General features: G+C 43.9%; 1 protein-coding gene across 3 annotated transcripts in view; it reads left to right on the top strand.

The window, feature by feature from the left end:
- The first annotated feature begins 4335 nt into the window (after positions 1 to 4335).
- The window catches only part of ppp3cb (protein phosphatase 3, catalytic subunit, beta isozyme), a 36672-nt gene continuing 21597 nt past the window's right edge, over positions 4336 to 19410 (top strand). For 2 of the 3 annotated variants that reach the window (XM_030062346.1, XM_030062348.1), the window contains exons 1-2: positions 4336 to 4392; positions 17674 to 17874. In XM_030062346.1, the coding sequence (XP_029918206.1) occupies positions 4350 to 4392; positions 17674 to 17874 (244 nt within the window). In that variant the 5' untranslated portion in view covers positions 4336 to 4349. Of the gene's footprint in view, positions 4393 to 4722; positions 5006 to 17673; positions 17875 to 19410 lie in introns of those variants that run through there. The other variant, XM_030062347.1, reaches the window with a different exon arrangement.

Consider the following 19410-nt stretch of genomic DNA (forward strand, 5'->3'; position numbering starts at 1 on the left):
TATGGTAGGTACATTTGTAGGCTTATTTTGAGGAAGTGTCCCTTTCCCTTTTATTACTCTTCACACACAGACCTGTGATGGCTCCAAACATAAAGATACCAGACTTTCTGAGTGTAGTTATACTACACATTATTTGCTAAGGCCAGTGTTTAATATAACACTATAATTCAACATAACATAATATAGCACAGCAAGATCTCCAGTGTGTAAATGTTTCCAACTGAAGTGGCAGAGCCTACTTTGTTGCCATAGAAGCAGCTTTATTCAATGTCCAGTTGGAAACTCTGCGTTATTGTGACTTAGTGTTATGAAACTAAGTATATTGTTATTGTTGTGAGATGTGAAAATTCAAGCAGTTTGAGCATTTTCACTAATAGGACAATTATAGAATTGCTGCCTCATCTAAATTTAAGGAACATTTCCATGGCCTGGAATATGCTTTTCAAAAGGTAGTCCACATACCTTAACATACATACATGTTCACATATCTTTAAGTCACTGCAAATTTTAAAGATAGAAATGGTGAGTATTGTCCAGCACTTTCCATTTCCAACCTTGTTTTAGTATCTATGTTGTCTCGAATTGTCATAGGTTTGTAAAAGAATGCAAAATCTTGAAGAAGACTTACATAGGTTTACATATTTTTATAGACTGAATCACTTCACTTAATTTTTTTCAGACAGTAATAACTTTATCTCAAAGCTGCAATCTTTTTAATCACAACTTTATTGTTCCTAATAGTAAATTGGGCTTATGGTATGTACACATAACAACAAGCAAGAATCTGTATCTCACCCCACAGAAATGACATAAATTCAAATCTGGACTGTCAGAAATGTGCTACAGATGTGGTACAGAAGTTGTCTCCTTTCTGCACTGTACATTACTTTGTATAAAGGTGAGACCTTTTTGGTATGAGATCTGTGACACTTTGACCAAGATCACAGGAGTTAAATTCCCATTAAATCCGGAGCTTTGTTTACTGGGGAATTTTTCCGGGTGTCAACAGATCTTTAACCAATTCCCAAATTAAATTTTAGGAAATTGCTTTATGTGTGGCCAGGAAATGCATAGCAGTGACATGGAAATCTCTTTGGAAATGAACAGCTCTATCGCTTTTGAAAAGATCACATATAGTTTTAGAAAAAGATACAGCACTTTTCTGAAAATTTGGCAGCCTTAATTAGAGTATATAGACACACCACCGATGCCATTATAGTAAGGACATTATCTCTGATTAACCAGAGGGCCTCTTTAATATATATAGTGAATACAACACTGTGTTAGGGTAGTGTCTCTGTGTTTTCACTTTTGCAAACTTCTGGTAGAATCTATCATCCACAGACTTCATTGAGGGAGGATTGCTCAGCGCCTATCTTGGGTTAGGGTTAGGGTGCCCCCAGGGTAGGATGGGTAATTTGTGATGGCACAGTAGCTCAGTAGTTTGCACTGTCACTTCATGGCAAGAAAGTTCAAGATCCCTCCTACCAATTTTGTTTTTACAGTGAATATCAGTCCCTTACACCATTAAAACTTCTTTGTTAACATTTGACTTATATAATATAATGGTGTCTTGGATTTGCACCCTCTACTAAAAAAAAAATAATAATGTATATTTAATCAAATGAATGCATCATCAGGTTACATATCATGAGTGTTGACTGAACAGCCTCATACTTCAGTAAGATAATTTCCCACAGTTCCCTCCTTGGCCCCTTGTGAAATTTGCTTGTTCTCCTTTCAAATGAGTTTCCTCCCACAGTCTAGAGACATGCAAGTCCAGTGAGATGGTGATGTTGCATTGCCCTTCGATGTGAGTGACTGTCTGACTATCTGTGTTAGTTCTGTTAAAAATGGTGACCTGTCCGGGGTGTTTCAGGAATGCAGTGCATGCTGTGATAGACTCCAATGGCATGTGCTGACATTGAACATTTCATCAACCGACTTTTTACATGTAAATTGGCATTATTTCACATTGCGTGCATAGCCTGTGAACCTTAAAATGCAGCCATCTCCACTGTGAGAATCACCTCGGGTATTGTCACACCGCCTACAATCTAACAGGTTCTCATTCACTGTAAGTGAACCCATTTCAGGGCTTTTCTCTTGATGATGTGACACATTAGATTATTGACGTTCTTGACACTAATTTATAGGAATAACGTATGTGTGTTGGATTACAGTAGCTGTAATTTTTGGACATTTAAATTCACACCTCTTTGTGATAAGACAACACATTCATATATCACCTTGCAATATGTCTGTATAACAAAGATATTCATAAACAAGCCCAGATATCACACAATGTACCATGGTGTCTTTCCCAGGATTAACAGATGAAGTTTTGCCCTGTAGAATCCACCTCTTCTAAGACAAATGTCAAATCTGGCATAATTGTCTGGCCCAAAATAATTTAGCAGGAATAGAAGCTTTAGAGGAGGAGTTGGGTATCAGAGACTGAAGATGAAGTCCAGTCTGTGGTTGTGGCCATCTGGGCTGAGAGATATTTTGCTTTATTGTGTGTAATGTTGTGAACTAGATGTTAATGTCTGGCATGAATAAATTTGTGTTGAGAGTAAGGTTGTTGCAAGACAGCAGGACCTCTTGTGGAGGCATCCTGGTCCTAATTCAAATAAACATATGTGATGAGAGGTCCCCCCCTTGAAAATCCAGTGACATGATCCACATATGTTTCTGCGTAGGTGAATCTGCTAAAATGGCACATGGGGACTGTTGCATTAGATCATGTGTGTTGGTAAATGTCTCTTTAGTCAGATGGAAGTGGGGTGAGTGCTGTACTGCAAGGCTCAGAAACAACTTCTTCCCCCATGCTGTTACTCATCTGAAACTGGCAACCTGCTGAACACGTCACACTCCCCTCCTCTTGTCTCACCTAACATTCATGCCCTGATCCACTCCATTCGCACAACTCTATTACAAATAACTCATATATATATTACCTCACTCTAAGTTTTTACTTTTGTTGATATTCTTGTGTTTTTATCTGTATTTCATTCTTGGTTTTTTTTTTTGTTTTTTTTTTCTACCTGTATTTTTACGCCATGTATATGTCCATGCTCTGGCTTCAGTCACATTGATCTTTTGGAGGCATATTTTCAGACCCAAGCCAGGGAGAGCTGTATTAAAGACCAACACTCTTAAAAAGGTTGTGTCATTTTTGTCACAAATGTGTCTAATATGTTAACACACACTGTGTTTTGTTAGAATGCATTGCTATTAAGACTTGTGTTAGAGTATTTTTGTTGTCCCACAGAAGGAGACAACCCGGTATTTTAAAAATGACACAGCATTTTTAAGAGAGCATCTACAAAACCCATAGGAGTAGATTCTGAATGGAGGTGTGCTTTGTTTTGCCTGAATAGTGGGATGTACCTGGTTTCAAATGGGTGTGGGTGGGTGGGTGGTGCATTCTCTCAAGTAGCCCTATTCAACAGGCCTCAGACACCTTTAATCAGGCTGTTGACCTTTATCGAAAATGCCATCTCATACAAGGAGGCACTATAGCCTCATGCCACCTCTGGCTCTGTCAAACATTCCTCTACATTACATGCACGCACACATGCATACACGCACACACATACACCGATACACACACACACACACACACACACACACAGTTGTTGTGAAGGGGGAAAACCCTGCAATCAATGCCTCCACAGGATGGCAGTATGAGTCTGCGTGTGTGTGTGTGTGTGTGTGTGTGTGTGGTATGTGTATAGGTATATGTACGTGTGTGTGTGTGTGTGTGTGTGTGTGTGTGTGTGTGTGTGTGTGTGTGTGTGTGCGTGCGTGCGTGCGTGCCTGCACGCTGGTGTGAATGTACGTGGGAGTTCCTCCTTTCGCCATTCCGGGGTGTTGCCGGCCGCACATAACAGCTACAGAGGCGTCCTGGAGAGGTAGAGCCTTCGCGTCTCTCTCTCTCCAAGGCGTCTCTTCGCCCTCTAACCTCCAGAGTCCATCACCACCCCCCATCACCCACCCACCCTCACCACTACCATCCCCCTCCTTCTCCTCCTCCACCTCAAAAAAAAAAAAAAAAAAAAAAAAGAATTCGGGATCCAAGCATGCCACAACAGCAGCTAGGTATCCGCCTATCCTCCCCCAAAGTCACCGCAGGCGCAGCAGCAGGCTTCCCCCGTCCAAGAGAGCACGGAGACTCCACCGAGTGATGCCACTACTGCAGCGAGAGAGGCACCCAGCAGCATCCGCGCATATTCCCGACGCCTGCCCGAGGACCCCAAGACACGGTCTCGGCCCTTGACGGAAGAGAGAGGCTCCCCCCCCGCCCCCCTCACCCCCCTCGGCTCGGTTCCCGTCCCGACTCCAGGATGTCCGACTGCAACGCGAGTCCCGCCGACCGGGTGATCAAATGTAGGCATGCCAATTCCTGCACGGCCAGTGAGAACTACATCTGTGCCAGTACTTCTGCTGTACCTACTTCATCTTTGGTTTTGTTCTGTTTGCATCCCCGTTGTTGCACCGGCGCCTCTTACATTCGCACGATTTTCGTTCACTCATCCCTTTTTATTATAGGAGCTTATAATAAAAACGAGCCTATTTGGCTGGCGAGTCACCATGCATGTGCCTCTGAACATTTTGGGTGAGGGAGGTGGTGGTGGCGAGGATAGTGGAGGGGGGGGAGGATGTGGGGGAGGTATCCAGTACGATACGCCATAATCAGGGTCTTCCCTCGTTATTCTATTAGAATTCACCCCCTCACCAAGGCATTACCCCATTTTCTAAAGGGGGGATGTCTCTCCCCCTATGTATAGCCAAGGCTATTGTGCGACACCCTGTGCTGCATGAGCTCCACTTACGCGCTCCACTCCTAGCGGTGGTTTCGTGTTACTGAATAATACCCGACAGGGGGACAGGGAGAGTGATAGAGAGAGAGAGAGAAAGAGCAGAGAGCGAGAGAGATCAGCATCTTGTTCCAATGAAACATCAAGCAGTTTGACGATGACAGCGAAAGGCAGACTTAAAGGTAAAAAGAAATTGTTCTCCTCCCTAATCTGCGATCTTTGGCGTTATGCACTGGTTCTGGTTCTGCTGTGGATGTGGATGGTGTCACGGGATGATGTTGCATGAATCCCCCGTAAGCAGCGATGTAAAGCGAAAGAGAGAGGGCAGAGGGAGGGAGGGAAAGATGCTTTGGGGGACTTGTCACTTGGCGGCTCTGAAGGATTTTTTTTTTTTTTTAGTTTTTTTTTTCGTATTAATCTTTATATATCTTCAGCTGCACATCATACTTGCACCTGTGTTCGACGAGCTGACTACTTCTTTAACGTGGCCTACATTGCCGATCTAGATTTATTTTTAGACAGCCAAATCTGAGCAGGCGTCAGGTAATCGATTGGCTTGAATGGTTGGCAGGATGACAACTTTGCGAGGCCGAGGGCGCACCTTGATACCCTTCAGTTTGGTTGTAATTCTATGGGCCTAGGATAAAATCAGCCATAGTATCCCTCTGTAGTAGCCTGGTCTTATTTTGAAGGCTGATGTTTGCTGATGTGACGCTGAAACACAACGAATGCACATGACGGGCCTACGCGTCGTTTTAAGTCGACGTTTTCGGTCTGAATGTCAGAGGGAAAATGTGTCTTTCCACTGTCCAGTGCTCTTCCATGTCTCCGTAAAGGTCTCCCTGGTTTCCCCCCTTGTTTCACTGAGTGTCAAATGAGAGACAAAATGGAGTTTAGGGATGCTGAGCTGCGTATGGGGTTGCCCATTGCCCGACGACGAGGATGCATACAGCCCCTAATGCTGTTATTGCATCATTGGATTATGGAATACTTAATATGTTTATGAGAGTGTCTCCTTCTGCTTTACGCGTGGGCGGCTATAGGGGAGGCGACGAGGGGGGCTCCGCTCGTTTATTATCCTCGGAGCCGCACAGATTGTCGTGCTTATCGGGTCACAACAACGCTGGCAGTGGCGCTCCACGCACGCAGCCTGTCACATGCGACGATGCCTGGCTGCCTGGCTGGGCTGTGTCTCTCACTGCCTCCCCTTAATAAACTCACAAGGTCTCTCTGCCGGAAGAAGCGGAGCTGACAGTTGGACGCGCTGCTCGGGCATACCCGGGTATTCCGTGCGTGCGTCGCGCATAAGATGGGGGTGGAGTGGGGGGTGGGGTGGTCTCGTGGTCTTGCACGTCCGACTTAACCATATAAATGCATGCGCATATGCCCTCAGTGTCTGTGTGTGTGTGTGTAAGTCTGGTCTCTGGTGTGTGCATGTACTTGTGCAGGGGTGGCGCTAGAAATTCTTGCTTCCCTGAAAAAATACAGTACCAGCCCCCTCCACCCAGTTTCATCTGGTAAAGTACAGTATCACTTTGCCTGTTTGCTGGGTCCCATCATGCCTTGCCCCCCTCAAAGAATTCCCCCTTTTCCTTCCAACTAGTAGCACCCCTGCACGTGTGTATTGTGTGTAAATGTGTGCGTTTTTGTGTTTGTATGTGGATTTGTGCGTGTTGTTATGCAGCTGGGCCACTGGAGCTCAGCTGCATCAATAATGGAATAAACTAAGCGGCCTATATCCCCATACACATCATCCATCACACACCCACACACACACGCCCACAGGCACACTCACACAAATACACACACATATTAATGCACCTTGTCTCAAAATATGCAGCAAAAAACAGGGCAGTTCATCAGACAGGTGAGAATGATTCAGGAGAGAGCAAGGTGTATGTGTGTTGTGTTTACATGTGTTGGGGTGGTGATACAGGTCTGCGGTGTATAAATCAACTCCAAGGAGACTTCAGTTGGGTAGACTACAGATGATGGTTTGCTTTTTATGGATGTGTGTTAGTAATGTACAGTGCTGATGGGGCTGTGGAGCCAAAGGACAAAGCATACTGAGAGGAAGGAGCAGAGAGGCGACAGGCTGGGAGTGTGGGGGCGAGGTGAGGGAGAGAGGGAAGGAGAGAATGTGACAAGGCCACAGAAGAGGTGAAGTAGCTCGAGAGAGAGGGAGGGAGGAAGTCGTGTTTCACGCTGCTGAGTGACAGAACAGCATCCCCTGACCTAACCAATGGGCTTCTCACACCCTTTTTGATTCAGGGACTTATCATGCACACCCTTCTGTGTATGCGTGAAAAACAACCCAACTTCAGAGCCAAAATGTGCAAATGTGACTTGGTCTAAGAATTTCATTACTGTATTTTCAGTTGCCCAATTCAAATCTAGTTGGTGAGAGAAATTATTCCCCATACATGGCCTTTTCAACTGTATGTGGATAAGGCAGAATATACTAGACTTGAAAAGAATAAAATAGAATACCCCTAAGGATTTGTAGGAGTTCAATATGAGTTCTTTTACAGCTGCTCTCTACCAGACCCATAGCTGGAGCTACAGTAGTCATATAAACAACCTTCACTTTAACATTATTAAGAAAGAGGCACGTGATAATCTCAGTCAAACTTTTTCCATGAATCAACAGGCAGGAATCACGGGATGTGCAAAAATCTGGATTTAATGTTACGTGCTGAGCCGTCACATCAGACCTGCCTGCAAACTTAGATTTGTCAGCCAATGCATGCATGCAGGCCCCTGGTTCAACTCCCTTTCTGCTGCTGCTCCAATGCTGATCTCACTGTCAATGTCCATACAGTCTAACAGAAAAGCTCAAGGCAGGGTGCACGTGGGCCATCACACAAGTCAGCGCAACAGCCAATTACTGAGCCCCAAATAACTCCAAACCAAAGAGAGTTTGCTGGGAAAATTCAAATTGTATTCTCCTTTTAGTCTGTTTTAATATGATGGGATAACTTCAGATATCTGTTGGACTATATTATCAGTTGGAATTTGTATGTATGCCTACTGATATGCAATGAAGTAACCACTGACGATGCATGGTAACAGTAACAGGATCATGATAAAATAATCTAATTTAGAAATAAACAAAACAAATTACATACATTTAATGGTATAAATGAACTGTATGATCCAGGTCTTCACTGGTGACTAGTGTGGCAATAATGCAGATTAAAAGCATGCCTGGGGCTTCTTGATGGCTGTTACTGTAGCACTAGTGCAGCAGAGATGACTGATAAGGGACCTCTATGGCTGCCACTGTGGTATAGTACTAATGCAGGAAAAATAACTGATGTGGACCACTGTGGTGGCTATGATGGCTAAAGTTACAGCGATTGACCTCAGTGATTAAATTGGCACACAGCAGTGACCATTATCCTTGTTGTGTGTGCCCCACTGAAAGCACATGTAGCATTATATTTTGTGTAATCACCTGCTTTACTGAAAGTTTAAAAGTCAAGTCAAACATGCAAGCATTCAATAATAGCAACTTCGCACGTGGAGAGAGATAGGAGGGACCAGGAGAGAGAGGGGAATGACATGTGACATCCTGAGCTGGATTCAAATCTGCATCTAAGACCACCGAACCATCAGGATGCCCCAGCGTGTGTGAACTTTACTGCTGAAATGTACATAGCACCTCAGTAGGAGCACACTGATTGCCATAAAACAAACAAGGCAAAAATAACTGAATGCAAATTTAAAACAACAGTTTGCAGTAACAGGGATCAGCCAGTGTTCTGTATGTGCTCTGTTACAATCCAATAAAGAAAGAGAGAAAAAAAAAAAAAACAATTCTGTAATCATCTTGAATGTGACCTCAGATCCTGGACTAGGATTCCCTGACATAGAATACTAGCATCATTAGCATTCCTTATGGCAACCAAAAATGTTCACTTCCGTGCTTCAGATTATCAAAGTATCCCCTTAAGAAAGGAGCAGTTTGAGAGTGCGGAGGTTGTATTCATCTGCTGAAAGTTTTTACCTAATGAATAGTGATTGTGTGAACAGTGATCTCTTGGAGCCATGAGCGGAGCCATATCCAACATGCACACATGCATGCATGCACTTGCGCATGTGCATGTACAACTACACCGACGCACGCGCGCGCACACACACACACACACACACACACACACACACACACACACACACACACACACACACACACACATATCACCTCTGGCAAGGCTTTGGGCACATTTGACATATTTCCTTTTAGTGTAACATGTTGTCCCATTCCCTCATGGTTCCCTGAAGCCCTGTGTGGGCTGCAGTAGTGCATATGTGTGTCTGTGCTGTGTGTGTGTGGTAGTTTGGGGTGTCATCCTTGGAAGCTTGGGGTCCCACACTGTCAGGTCTCACTTCACCCTATGGGCACGGTGGCAGGGTAAGGGCTATTTTTAGAGAAGGTACTCCAGAGAGAGAGAAAGAGAGAGAAGGAGAGAAAGAGAGAGAGTGTGTGTGTGTGTGTATGAGAGAGAGAGAGTGAGAGAGAGAGAGAGAGAGAGTGTGTGTGTGAGAGAGAGAGAGAGAGAGTGAGAGGGATTGTCTAATGAGGACAGGCTGTTAGGGGATGGGCCGTTGTTTCTCTGTGTTTGTGTGTGTGTGTCTGTGTACACAGATGGTGCTTCATGTGTGTAGTGTGCATTAATTGAACAACTTCAAACGCATCTTTAGCCGTCACCCCCCCACCACCACCTTCAAAGACCCATGGATCTGTGTTAGCTGATCTGGGTCAAAGATGGTAGAGGGATACACACATACACACACACACAAACACAAATATACAACATGCATGTGCACAGTCTTATCTCCTGTCTTATACACCCCAATCTCTCTCGCTCTCTCTCACTCTCTCTCTCTCTCTCTCTCTCTCTCTCTCTCTCTCTCTCTCACTCTCTCTCTCTCACTGTCTCTCTCTCTTGCTCTCTCTCTCTCTCCCATCATTTGCTGCTCTCATTCTTTCATCCCTCTGTTCTTCCCTCCTTCATTTATTCATGCAGAGACAGGCGGTGGGATGAAGTGATCTCGGGAGAAGTGTACGTTCACTTTAAACGGGGTCCTGTAGAGGGCAACACGTTCTAACATATAAACACACACACAAACACACACACATGCACACACACATGTGGCATTCCGTCACTGCTGGTCGATATCACTGGATAGAGATCCACTGGACAGATGCACCCTGCAGAAGCACAGTGTTGCACTGAGTAATGAATTGATCTATAGACTACATATGGGCTGCCTCTGTGATATGCTTCAGTCATCATTATAGAAGGACCATTTTTTAATGTGTGCAATACTGCAGTAAAAATAACTCCTGCCACAATATTGCCCAGTGCCTGAAAGGAATCTGTTTTCTACATTTCGCCTTCTTTTCAGCCTCACAAACGTACAAGGAGTGATCTGACAACCGGCTGATGAGGAAACAGGAGTTTATGTTGCATTACACCTACTCAGTTGTATTTTACAACATTTGGAGGATAGATACAGAAATCAGGACCAGATGGATAATGGGCGACTTCTACAATAATTTCTGCAATCTGTTACAAGATGTCCGTTTCCCACTTGCTGTCACCTCTTCCATCCTGTGTGAGTCTCTTTGATTGGGAATGGTGTCTCCTTGTTATTAAAACTGATGAAATATCAAATAATTAACTTTAGCCATTAGGGAGGATGCACACAATAGCAAGATGATTCTAATCAGATTCTGCCCCAGTTAAGTTATTAGACCAGCCAAAACAAATTTAGGAGATTTGGTTGAAAGCTATGTCATAGATTTTCTCTCAGGCTTTCCCTCACAGCTCCCTGATTTTGAGATTTCAGCTGAGCTGGCAGCTTTGGTGTTAATAAATTCCACACTGGGGACCTCAGCAATGGAAAGTGGGGCCAGAAGGAAGTAAAAACTGTAGGAATCACATTAGGAAGTGGTCAAAAGTGCCTCCAGCTCTTTGCTCATCTTACACTAGTTGGCCTGTCTTACCTCGCTCACACTGACAGCCGTGCATTGTGGTGAATGGTCAGGTTTTTTTTTTTTTTTTTTTTTTGGAAAAGGACTGTGTCGGACGAAATAATTTTTTTTCACTCTGCTTGCCACCACTTGGGAAAGTGAATTGCACCAGGCCTGTCGTCTGTGTTCAGACACAGCAAAGCCTAGACATACTGTATACTGTCAGAAAGCAAAGTTCTTTCCCAAGGTTGATACACTTGGGGCATCACCAAGTGTTAAAGTGCCTGGCAGCAGCAGTTGAGAGCGAACAAGTTGAAATCCATTAAATTGTGTAGTAGCAACATCCTCATGCATTCACAGGCAGGGCTTAGTGTACAGTATGTCAGACCATAAAGGGAAGGTTAGAGGCAGCTGGGAAGAGTAGCCAGTGGCTGTGGCTGATAAAAAGAGAATTGCACTTCAATGCAGAGCAATGCAGTGTGGGAGATCTGACACCAGTGAGGTCTGCTGTCCCTTTAGCAGATAATATTTGGATTTCCTGAACTGCAGAGGTGTCTGTTTTAAGATAACAGGGTCAAATGTCCCATTAGTCTCTTATTGTTAGTAGAGTATGGTTTCTGAACAACAGAGCGGGCCATTTCGAGGCAAAGGGGTCAGCCGTCTCATTAACCTGACACTGTTGAGACTCATGTTGAGTGTGAAATGAGTAAGCGAGATGTTGTAGGCTGAGTGTAAGCCTAAGTGAAGGTACAGTGTCCGTGCAGTGTGGAGGAGAGCCGGCAGGTGAGGCACAGGAGCGTGGGTGCAGGGTGTCACAATTTATTGCTGAATCTTCTGGAAGTGTCATGGGCTTGATACAACAAAACATCTATTAACTCCTTTTCCACAGGAGGAACTGTCCTGGAACACAGTGTGATCTTTTAAGGAACAAAGAACCCTTACCTCTGTTTTTTCCCCAGGGGATGAGTTCTTGACCCCAAAATAGTCCCTGCATCACAGGTAGTGCTGTGTGAGTTCCTGGGTACCATAAGGTGGAGTTTTAACACTGAATATCCCTGATTGGTTCAAAGTATGACACAACAAGCAACCACAAACACTCGATCATGATCTTGATCTTGTTTAGCTAGTCACTGAAACAAAAACACATTTGCGAGTGCATGCTATGCCATTTGATCTCCATCAAGCTACGTAAAAGCAGTTTGCTTTCTTCAGCTCTTGCTTTTCATGCATCTCGTTTTCAACCTCCGCGTCTTTCCTACAAAACCAAATGCAGAACCACAGTGGCAAATAACCACGAACACCGTAACAGCTTCAACATCTTCTGTGTTTACTGTTGTTGCAGAAAAATGCAAAATTACCAGACACCTCCTGCGTATTTCCATTAAGTTCACTGTTCTCTGTGAACAACAAGAGCAAGAAGCAGGAACTTTGGCCCCAGAACGTTTTGGTGGAAATGGGGCATATGATGACATGATAATCCCTATGAAATACCTACTATCTGACTCTTTCCTCGAATACCCAAGCCAAGGTTTGGACTGTAGTTTCTAACACGAGGGTGAGTTAGAGCAGATGTTGTGCTTGGGAAGGCCTAAATGTTGTCTCTGATGGAGACTGTCAGAATGAGGTGGCAAGACGCCCACTGGAGAAACAGGTTCAAGGTTGAAGGTCGCTCTGCTCTGCAGCAGAGAGGTTCCTGCTGCTGGGGTTTTGACTTGTCATCTGGTTGAAAACCAAAGCATCTCTAAATGACAGATGAGGATCCACTTTTAGGAGCCAGAGCAGTGGTCTCACATTCACCCTCTGAGGCAGGATTTTCCTCTCTAATGTCGAGCCAGTCCTTTCTTTTCAACTATTTTTGTCAGCATGTTTTTTCCAAGGATGATCTATGTGAGGCTTCTCTCCTGCTTGTCTATCTTGGCTGTATTGACTATTTTGGTATTTTGGCTGTATTTTGGTCACACGGGTCTACATTGCACACTCAGAGGTTATGATTTGTCACATGTAATGGAAGTGCTTGATAAACCAAACTCTTATTTTCAGGGGATTTTAATCTAAAGCAGACATTTCAATATCATTTGAATTACCCTGTTCCAGCAGTGTAAACATAAAATCTTAATAGTCAGGTATTTACAATTAAATGTGCAGCAATAGAATGAGCACGTCAGGCTCTTGTAGGTTATTTATTTATTAAAAAGGTTCATTTGGCCTACAAATTAATGTTAACCACAGTTTTTCTTTTATAAAGGCCTGTAAGGTGAATTGTTTGTACCTGAATCCATATAACACATCACAGAAGACGTCACACCAACATCACGTGACACCTCTGATGAAGGCTGCAGAAACAAGGTAGCCGAAACTTGTCAGGTACAAACAATTCACCTTACAGGCCTTTATAAAAGAAAAACTGTGGTTAAGGCTCTTGTAGGGGTAAAGGCATTGTGTAATGGCACTTTGTTGTAATTTGGGGTTTTGGCTAAATGACAGCAGTGCACTATTCTGGGGTTCTCTGAGTGGATGATTTAGAGATGTGTTGATATATTTATAGTGTGTGTCCATGTGTGGTTAGCAGGGCTCAGGCTGGAGTAAATGAATAAATTTGCAGTTAAGATTGATGAGTAAGGTAAATGTGTCCTCACCCTCCATCTGAGGTGACAAGATTATAATCTTACGGTGCTAAGCAGGGCTGAGGTTAATTCACTTTCAATTAGCTCGACATTACATGCAATAATAAGGTTGATATATCCAGTTTATATTGTTATTGAGAATGAAGGTTCTGCCTTCAAACATGAACTGGTGCTTCTGTCTACCTTTGGTAGGACTAAACTCAAAGTGAATCTGCCCCAGGGCCAAGTCCACTGAGTCTCAAGAGTTTTTTTTTTTTTTTTTTTAATTTTCCCATGATTACTAGGGGTGAAAGTTTTCTGTTTCCCACGAATCACGCATTCCTTTCTTGTCTTATTTAGCTGGTCTTACTCTAAATTCTGTATTAATGAAGCCCTTATACAAAGAAGCTAATCACAAAGGGCTTTATCAAGAAACAGCAGGGCACAAAACATTCAATTAAACAAACACAAAATACAAAGATCACAACTTTTACACAAGGGTAGTGTTTGTGTGTGTGTGTGTGTGTGTGTGTGTGTGTGTGTGTGTGTGTGTGTGTGTGTGTGTGTGTGTGTGTGTGTGTGTGTGTGTGTGTGTGAAAGTCATTCAGTACAAATGAAAGAGAAAGAGTTATTTCCTTTATGCTTTATGTTTGTCTATTCCAGACATTATGGGAATAACATATATTGATATATGAATAAAGTCTATTAGGCACACTATAAGCATGGAATTAATAAATGAGTTTGAACGATGCCATTAACTACCGCAAACTGCTTCAATTACATGTAATTTAGCTTAGAAAAATTGTTGCTATAGGATGAAGGTTTTATGTAGTTTTTGCCACCAAAAGAAGACAAAACTCTGAAGAAGAAAAAGCTATACCAATGTGATGCACAAAATTGTCATGTTAAAAACAACACAATGTAATTTTTTATACCTTGTAGTCTTATTTGGGAGCAATGAGCTTTGCCATCCTCAATTCAGCCAAGTTCATTTCAAAATCTCCATCAATTCAAACTGCCAGACAACTAAAATAGATAGACGATATGAATAGTAAATCATGGCCAGACGCTGGAGATGGGCAAAGGCCTCAATATCACTGGATCTCCTTTTTCACATTACTGAATGACTTAATGCTAAAAGTGCTGCGACTTGCTTTGATGGATCAGCATGAAATTTTATATGCATTATTCAAGCTATGCATCCTATTCCACAGTGGATGTTAAGACACACTGAATGAAAATTGAACTGGATGGATGTCTATATCACTATAAAACCTGGTGTGAGTGTGGAAACATGATCTGCTGCTGCTCATCCTGGCCAGGACTCCCTTGAAAAAGAGATTTGTTTAATCTCAGTGGCGCTATCCTGGTGAAATAAAGGTTAAATAAAATGAATCTTTTAGCTCTCCAAAACAGCTCTTAACCCATGACAGTCTTGAGTTGTTATCTTTCCCATGTCGGCTTGAACTCCTGGAGCTTTTTTGAGCCACGAACTCCAGCGGCGTTCCCCTTTAAATGTGAGCCGATCAAACGGTCAGTTGTCAGGTGCAAAAGACCTTTTTCATTTGACTCTTGCTACTATACCTCTCCTGTCGCTACTCCCTAAATGCCAAGTATAGTTTTCCCAAGTATAGTTCCTTTCCCCAAGCTCTCTGTCTCTCTGCTGCTCTCCACTCTTATACCTGCCCTACTTTCACACTTAGACTTTCACACTCCCTCTCTCTCTCTCTTGCTTCCCTCTTTTCTCTCTCTCTCTGTCAAACACACAGACACAGACATGCACACACACACGCTAACCCACACACACACACACTAAAACCGCAAGCCATGCTTTTACCATAAACCAGACATACTCAAAAAGATGGTGCATGCATGCATGTGTGTAAGCTTCACAGGAGAGCTGGAGCCTTCTTCCTTCTCGCTGCACGCCGGTTCTTGTGACCATTTTCAGCATCATTAGATTTTGTAACATAGTACAGGTGCAGTACAGTAGCACAGGACAATACAGCGTGGTACAATGCCGTTTCCCCACAGAGCTCCTGTATGAAGTCACACAAATACCAGTGGGTGTGAGTAATTCTTTTTCAAGTTCTGGCTTATGTCCTCGGAGAGCCTGGAGTGTGCAAACCTTTTAAAGTGATAATCAATCCTAACCTGAAAGGCGAAGCTGGTTTTAGCACACGGAGCCTCTATACTGAATCGATGCAAACCAGACCCACCTTCAGCTTGGCAGCTCCTGGTGTCCTGGGATGTCTCAGGGTGCACTTGGGTGTCTTATCTAGTCTTAGGGTGTCTTTTGTAGCGCGAGGTTGCTCTTGGATGTCTTATGTGGTGTTCGGATATTCCCATCGTCTTGATATTTGTTTAAGGGGCTTCTTGCTCCCGTAGGGAACTGTAGGCCACCATTGTACAAGGCTGCACTAAGGTGCCATTAGATATCTTTAGAATGCCCTAAGATGCCACTGGCTACCTTTGGGTGAGCTAAGGAACTACTGAATATTAGCCTATAGACTGTCCTAGGTGCTACTAGACATCACAATACAGATAAAGATAACTAAAAATGCACTATGCATTTTTAAGTGTTTTTAAGTTTCTTAGGGTGTCTTAGGATGTCTTAGGGTGTTCATTGGTTAAGGTATCCTGGGATGTCCTGAGATGTACTGCAGTGTGAGGGTGCCCCAGGTGCTTGTGGGCATTTTAGTCTCTCTTTCAGTGAAAGGGAGACTTAGAAGTCGATTCAAATTCCTTACTTCTTCATGTGGGAGATTCAGATGGATTGATGGCTTTTTAGCATGAGAACAGTCTCAGAGGAAAACTTAATTTTATGGTTTGATCTCTGCCAAAAGCCATACTAACGTCAGCAAATTGCTAGACCAACGCAACATCACACTGTTAACATTCTGAGCAGAGTCCTCATCATTTCGCATTAAATAAATGAATTGGGTTGATTCTGAGTGCTGCGTGCAACATCCACGTACGTCATGAAAGTTCATTTAGTCTCAAGACTGGCTATATTTTGCCGGTGTTTCAGTGACGACTACGTCAAACCTTGCATTCTGGTTTCACGTGGTTTTTGGGCTACATTGGAGACTGGAGAAAAAAACATCTGAATATCACATGAGGAAAATGTAATGACTGCATGTGAAGGCTTAGTGAGGAGAGCAGCCCATTTGAGCGAGAGGAAGAGAGAAAAGCAGCAGAGGAAGAGGGGATAAAAACAGAGAGGGGCAATGGGAGAGAGTGCAAAACAGAGACAAAGTGACAGTGTGTGTGTGTATGTGTGTGTGTGTGTGTGTGTGTAAGAGAGAGAGAGAGAGAGAGAGAGAGAGAGAGAGAGAGAAGGGGAGAGAGCAAGGCCTAGTTTTCAGTGTGTGATCTAGGCCATTATCTGTGTTAGCACTGGTGGGGCTCCAACAGGCTCTGTGGATCCTGCATAACAATACCTTTTGATGAGTGTGTGTGCGTGTGTGTGTGTGTGTGTGTGTGTTTGACTATGGGCTAGCGCACACAGACACACACATACATACACACATATATGCAATCATGCGTGTTAACACCATTGTGCCGTACATGTTGTACGCATGCGCTCATGTGCCTCTGCCTTTTGTTTCTGCCACTGAGTTTGTGCCTGTGTGTGTTAAGCGGGATTGTGTGCGCGCGTGTGTGTGTGTGTGTGTCTGTGTGTCTGCATTCGCCGAGTGTGTCTGTGCATGTGTGTATGTGACTCCTCACGTGCAGCTGTGCGCTCTTGCTGTATCACTCCCGTCGTCAGTCAACCCCCCTCTCCAGCAGCGCCCTGAGGGCCTTCATTATGTAAGAAAGACATTACTGCAGAACTGAGGCAGGCAGCCCTGATAACTCTGGCAGCCTCTTGCCTCCATACAAGCCGCCTAGGCCTCTATAACACCCAGGCAGCACACATGCACACATAGTCAAAGCCTGCAACAGAGGTGTGATTAGGATAATGATGAAGATTGAGGACTTCTGTTGTTTGTAGGCGGGCCTGTTGAAGAATACAGGAAATATCAATTAATCATGTGTCTTTCTCCCATCCTCTCCCCCTTTTTTTTTGTTTTATTCTTGTGTAATTCCTTCTGTCATCCCCATCTATCCATCCATCTCTGTCCTCTCCTTTTAATTTCTCAATCTCAACTATGTTCTTTCTAACTCCCTTGCTTCCTCTTTCCATCACTGATTCATCTTTCCCTCCTCCACACTCTCTATTCTCTCCAATCTCCCACCTAATCACGTCCACCCTTCCCTGCAGCGGTCCCCTTCCCCCTGGCCCACAGGCTGACCATGAAGGAGGTGTTTGATGCCGAGGGCCGGCCGCGAGTGGACCTGCTCAAGGCTCACCTCACCAAGGAGGGTCGGCTGGAGGAGGCTGTGGCCTTGCGCATTATTGACGAGGGCGCTGCCATCCTGCGCCAGGAGCGCACCATGCTGGACATCGAGGCACCAGTCACAGGTATCGAATAGACAGAGGGAGGGGGATGTAAAGGCATTTGGAGGAATCTTGTAGAGCATGATGTAGTGTGATATTTAATGAGTAAATATAGCCAATGAGTAGAAAAGGACCAACAATGCAAAGGTTAGGGATTCCTAGCAAATAATTTGAACAAAAAATAAAAACTTAAGACATCTGTATGTTATCTTCCAAATGCAACATTTTGTGCAATCTGGACCTCAATATATTTTTTATATCAGTTTAAAACTATTTTTAATGTGAAATTTGACAGTGCCATACTATTATATTATGAAAACTTTGTGTTTTTGGTTGACATTGAAGTTGTCCTCCTCCTGCACGTCGTCGCCTGTCAAATGCTCTCTGGGTTTGACTCCCACTGGGGGCCAGCCACACTAAAAAAAGCTGTGGATGTGTGTTCATATGTGCGTGTGAGTGACAGGGGGAAGGGTGGAAGACATAAAGAAGGACGCACATCACACACTGACACAGAAAGCAAAGACAGCGACAGACACAGTCAGAGAGAGAGAGAGAGAGAGAGATTGAGCTGGGGAGCAAGAGGCAGAAAGATCAGTAATTATGTATTAATCACATTCCATTCAGAGTTTCATTAATCTGCCATATGTATCTGCCACCCTTTTAATATGAACTGTTGTTCGGTCGCACTTCACTGAAAGAATCAATTGGCACTTTGCGCCTCACAATAGCAGGCTCTGACTTAGGTAATATCTGCATGTATTCCCCTGGCAGGGAAGTGGTATGAACTGTGGAGAATGTTCAGGAGGGAAGATTGAGAGAGATGGAGGGCAAAATGGAAAACAAGTTTCGTAGATGATGACAGGGAAGACAGACAAGTAGGCAGGCAGACACAGACACTTTGAACCAGCTGATACACCGCTTGGTTAATGTACCTATGTGTCTGCGCGTGCGCGTGGCTGCGTGCATGCGCACGCATTTATGCAAATGCTAGCGGTGAGATAATTCTGCGTGGGCACACAACCCACGCAGTGAGGGAACATCGCTTGGCTTTCACAGGTACAGATCCCCAGGGACGAGGACAGATAGACAGGCAGATGGAGAGACAGGCGGTCATAAGCAGCTTAGTGCAGAGGTTCTCAAACCTTTTTATTTCCAAGAAACCACACACTGATCCCCATTTCCCGGGACCCCCTTTCAACAGATTTTGTCCCAGAAACCCCCACCTGAGCGGATTTTTTTTTTGTTTGTTTTTCATATGTGAGTTAGCGGTGATTGGAAATAGTCTGCATGGCAGATGAGGAGATTACAGTTTTGAGAGCAAAAACAGTGTGATGATACAGTTTAAAAAATAAATGCAATATTGAGGAGCTATTATACATAGTTTACCGCTTTAACAGGGGCTTCTTTGGGAATGCCCCAAGGACCCCAGACTCCACTTTGAGAGGCACCAAGCTAGACAGACAAGTGAACAGAGAGTTAGGCAGGTGGACATAAAATTTGAACTGACAAGCTTTTAGGGAGTGACATGAAAGCTACTGGGCAAACACAGAGACAGGTCTG

This window comes from Myripristis murdjan, chromosome 10 (genome assembly GCF_902150065.1).
Source record: "Myripristis murdjan chromosome 10, fMyrMur1.1, whole genome shotgun sequence".
Taxonomy (NCBI): Eukaryota; Metazoa; Chordata; class Actinopteri; order Holocentriformes; family Holocentridae; genus Myripristis; species Myripristis murdjan.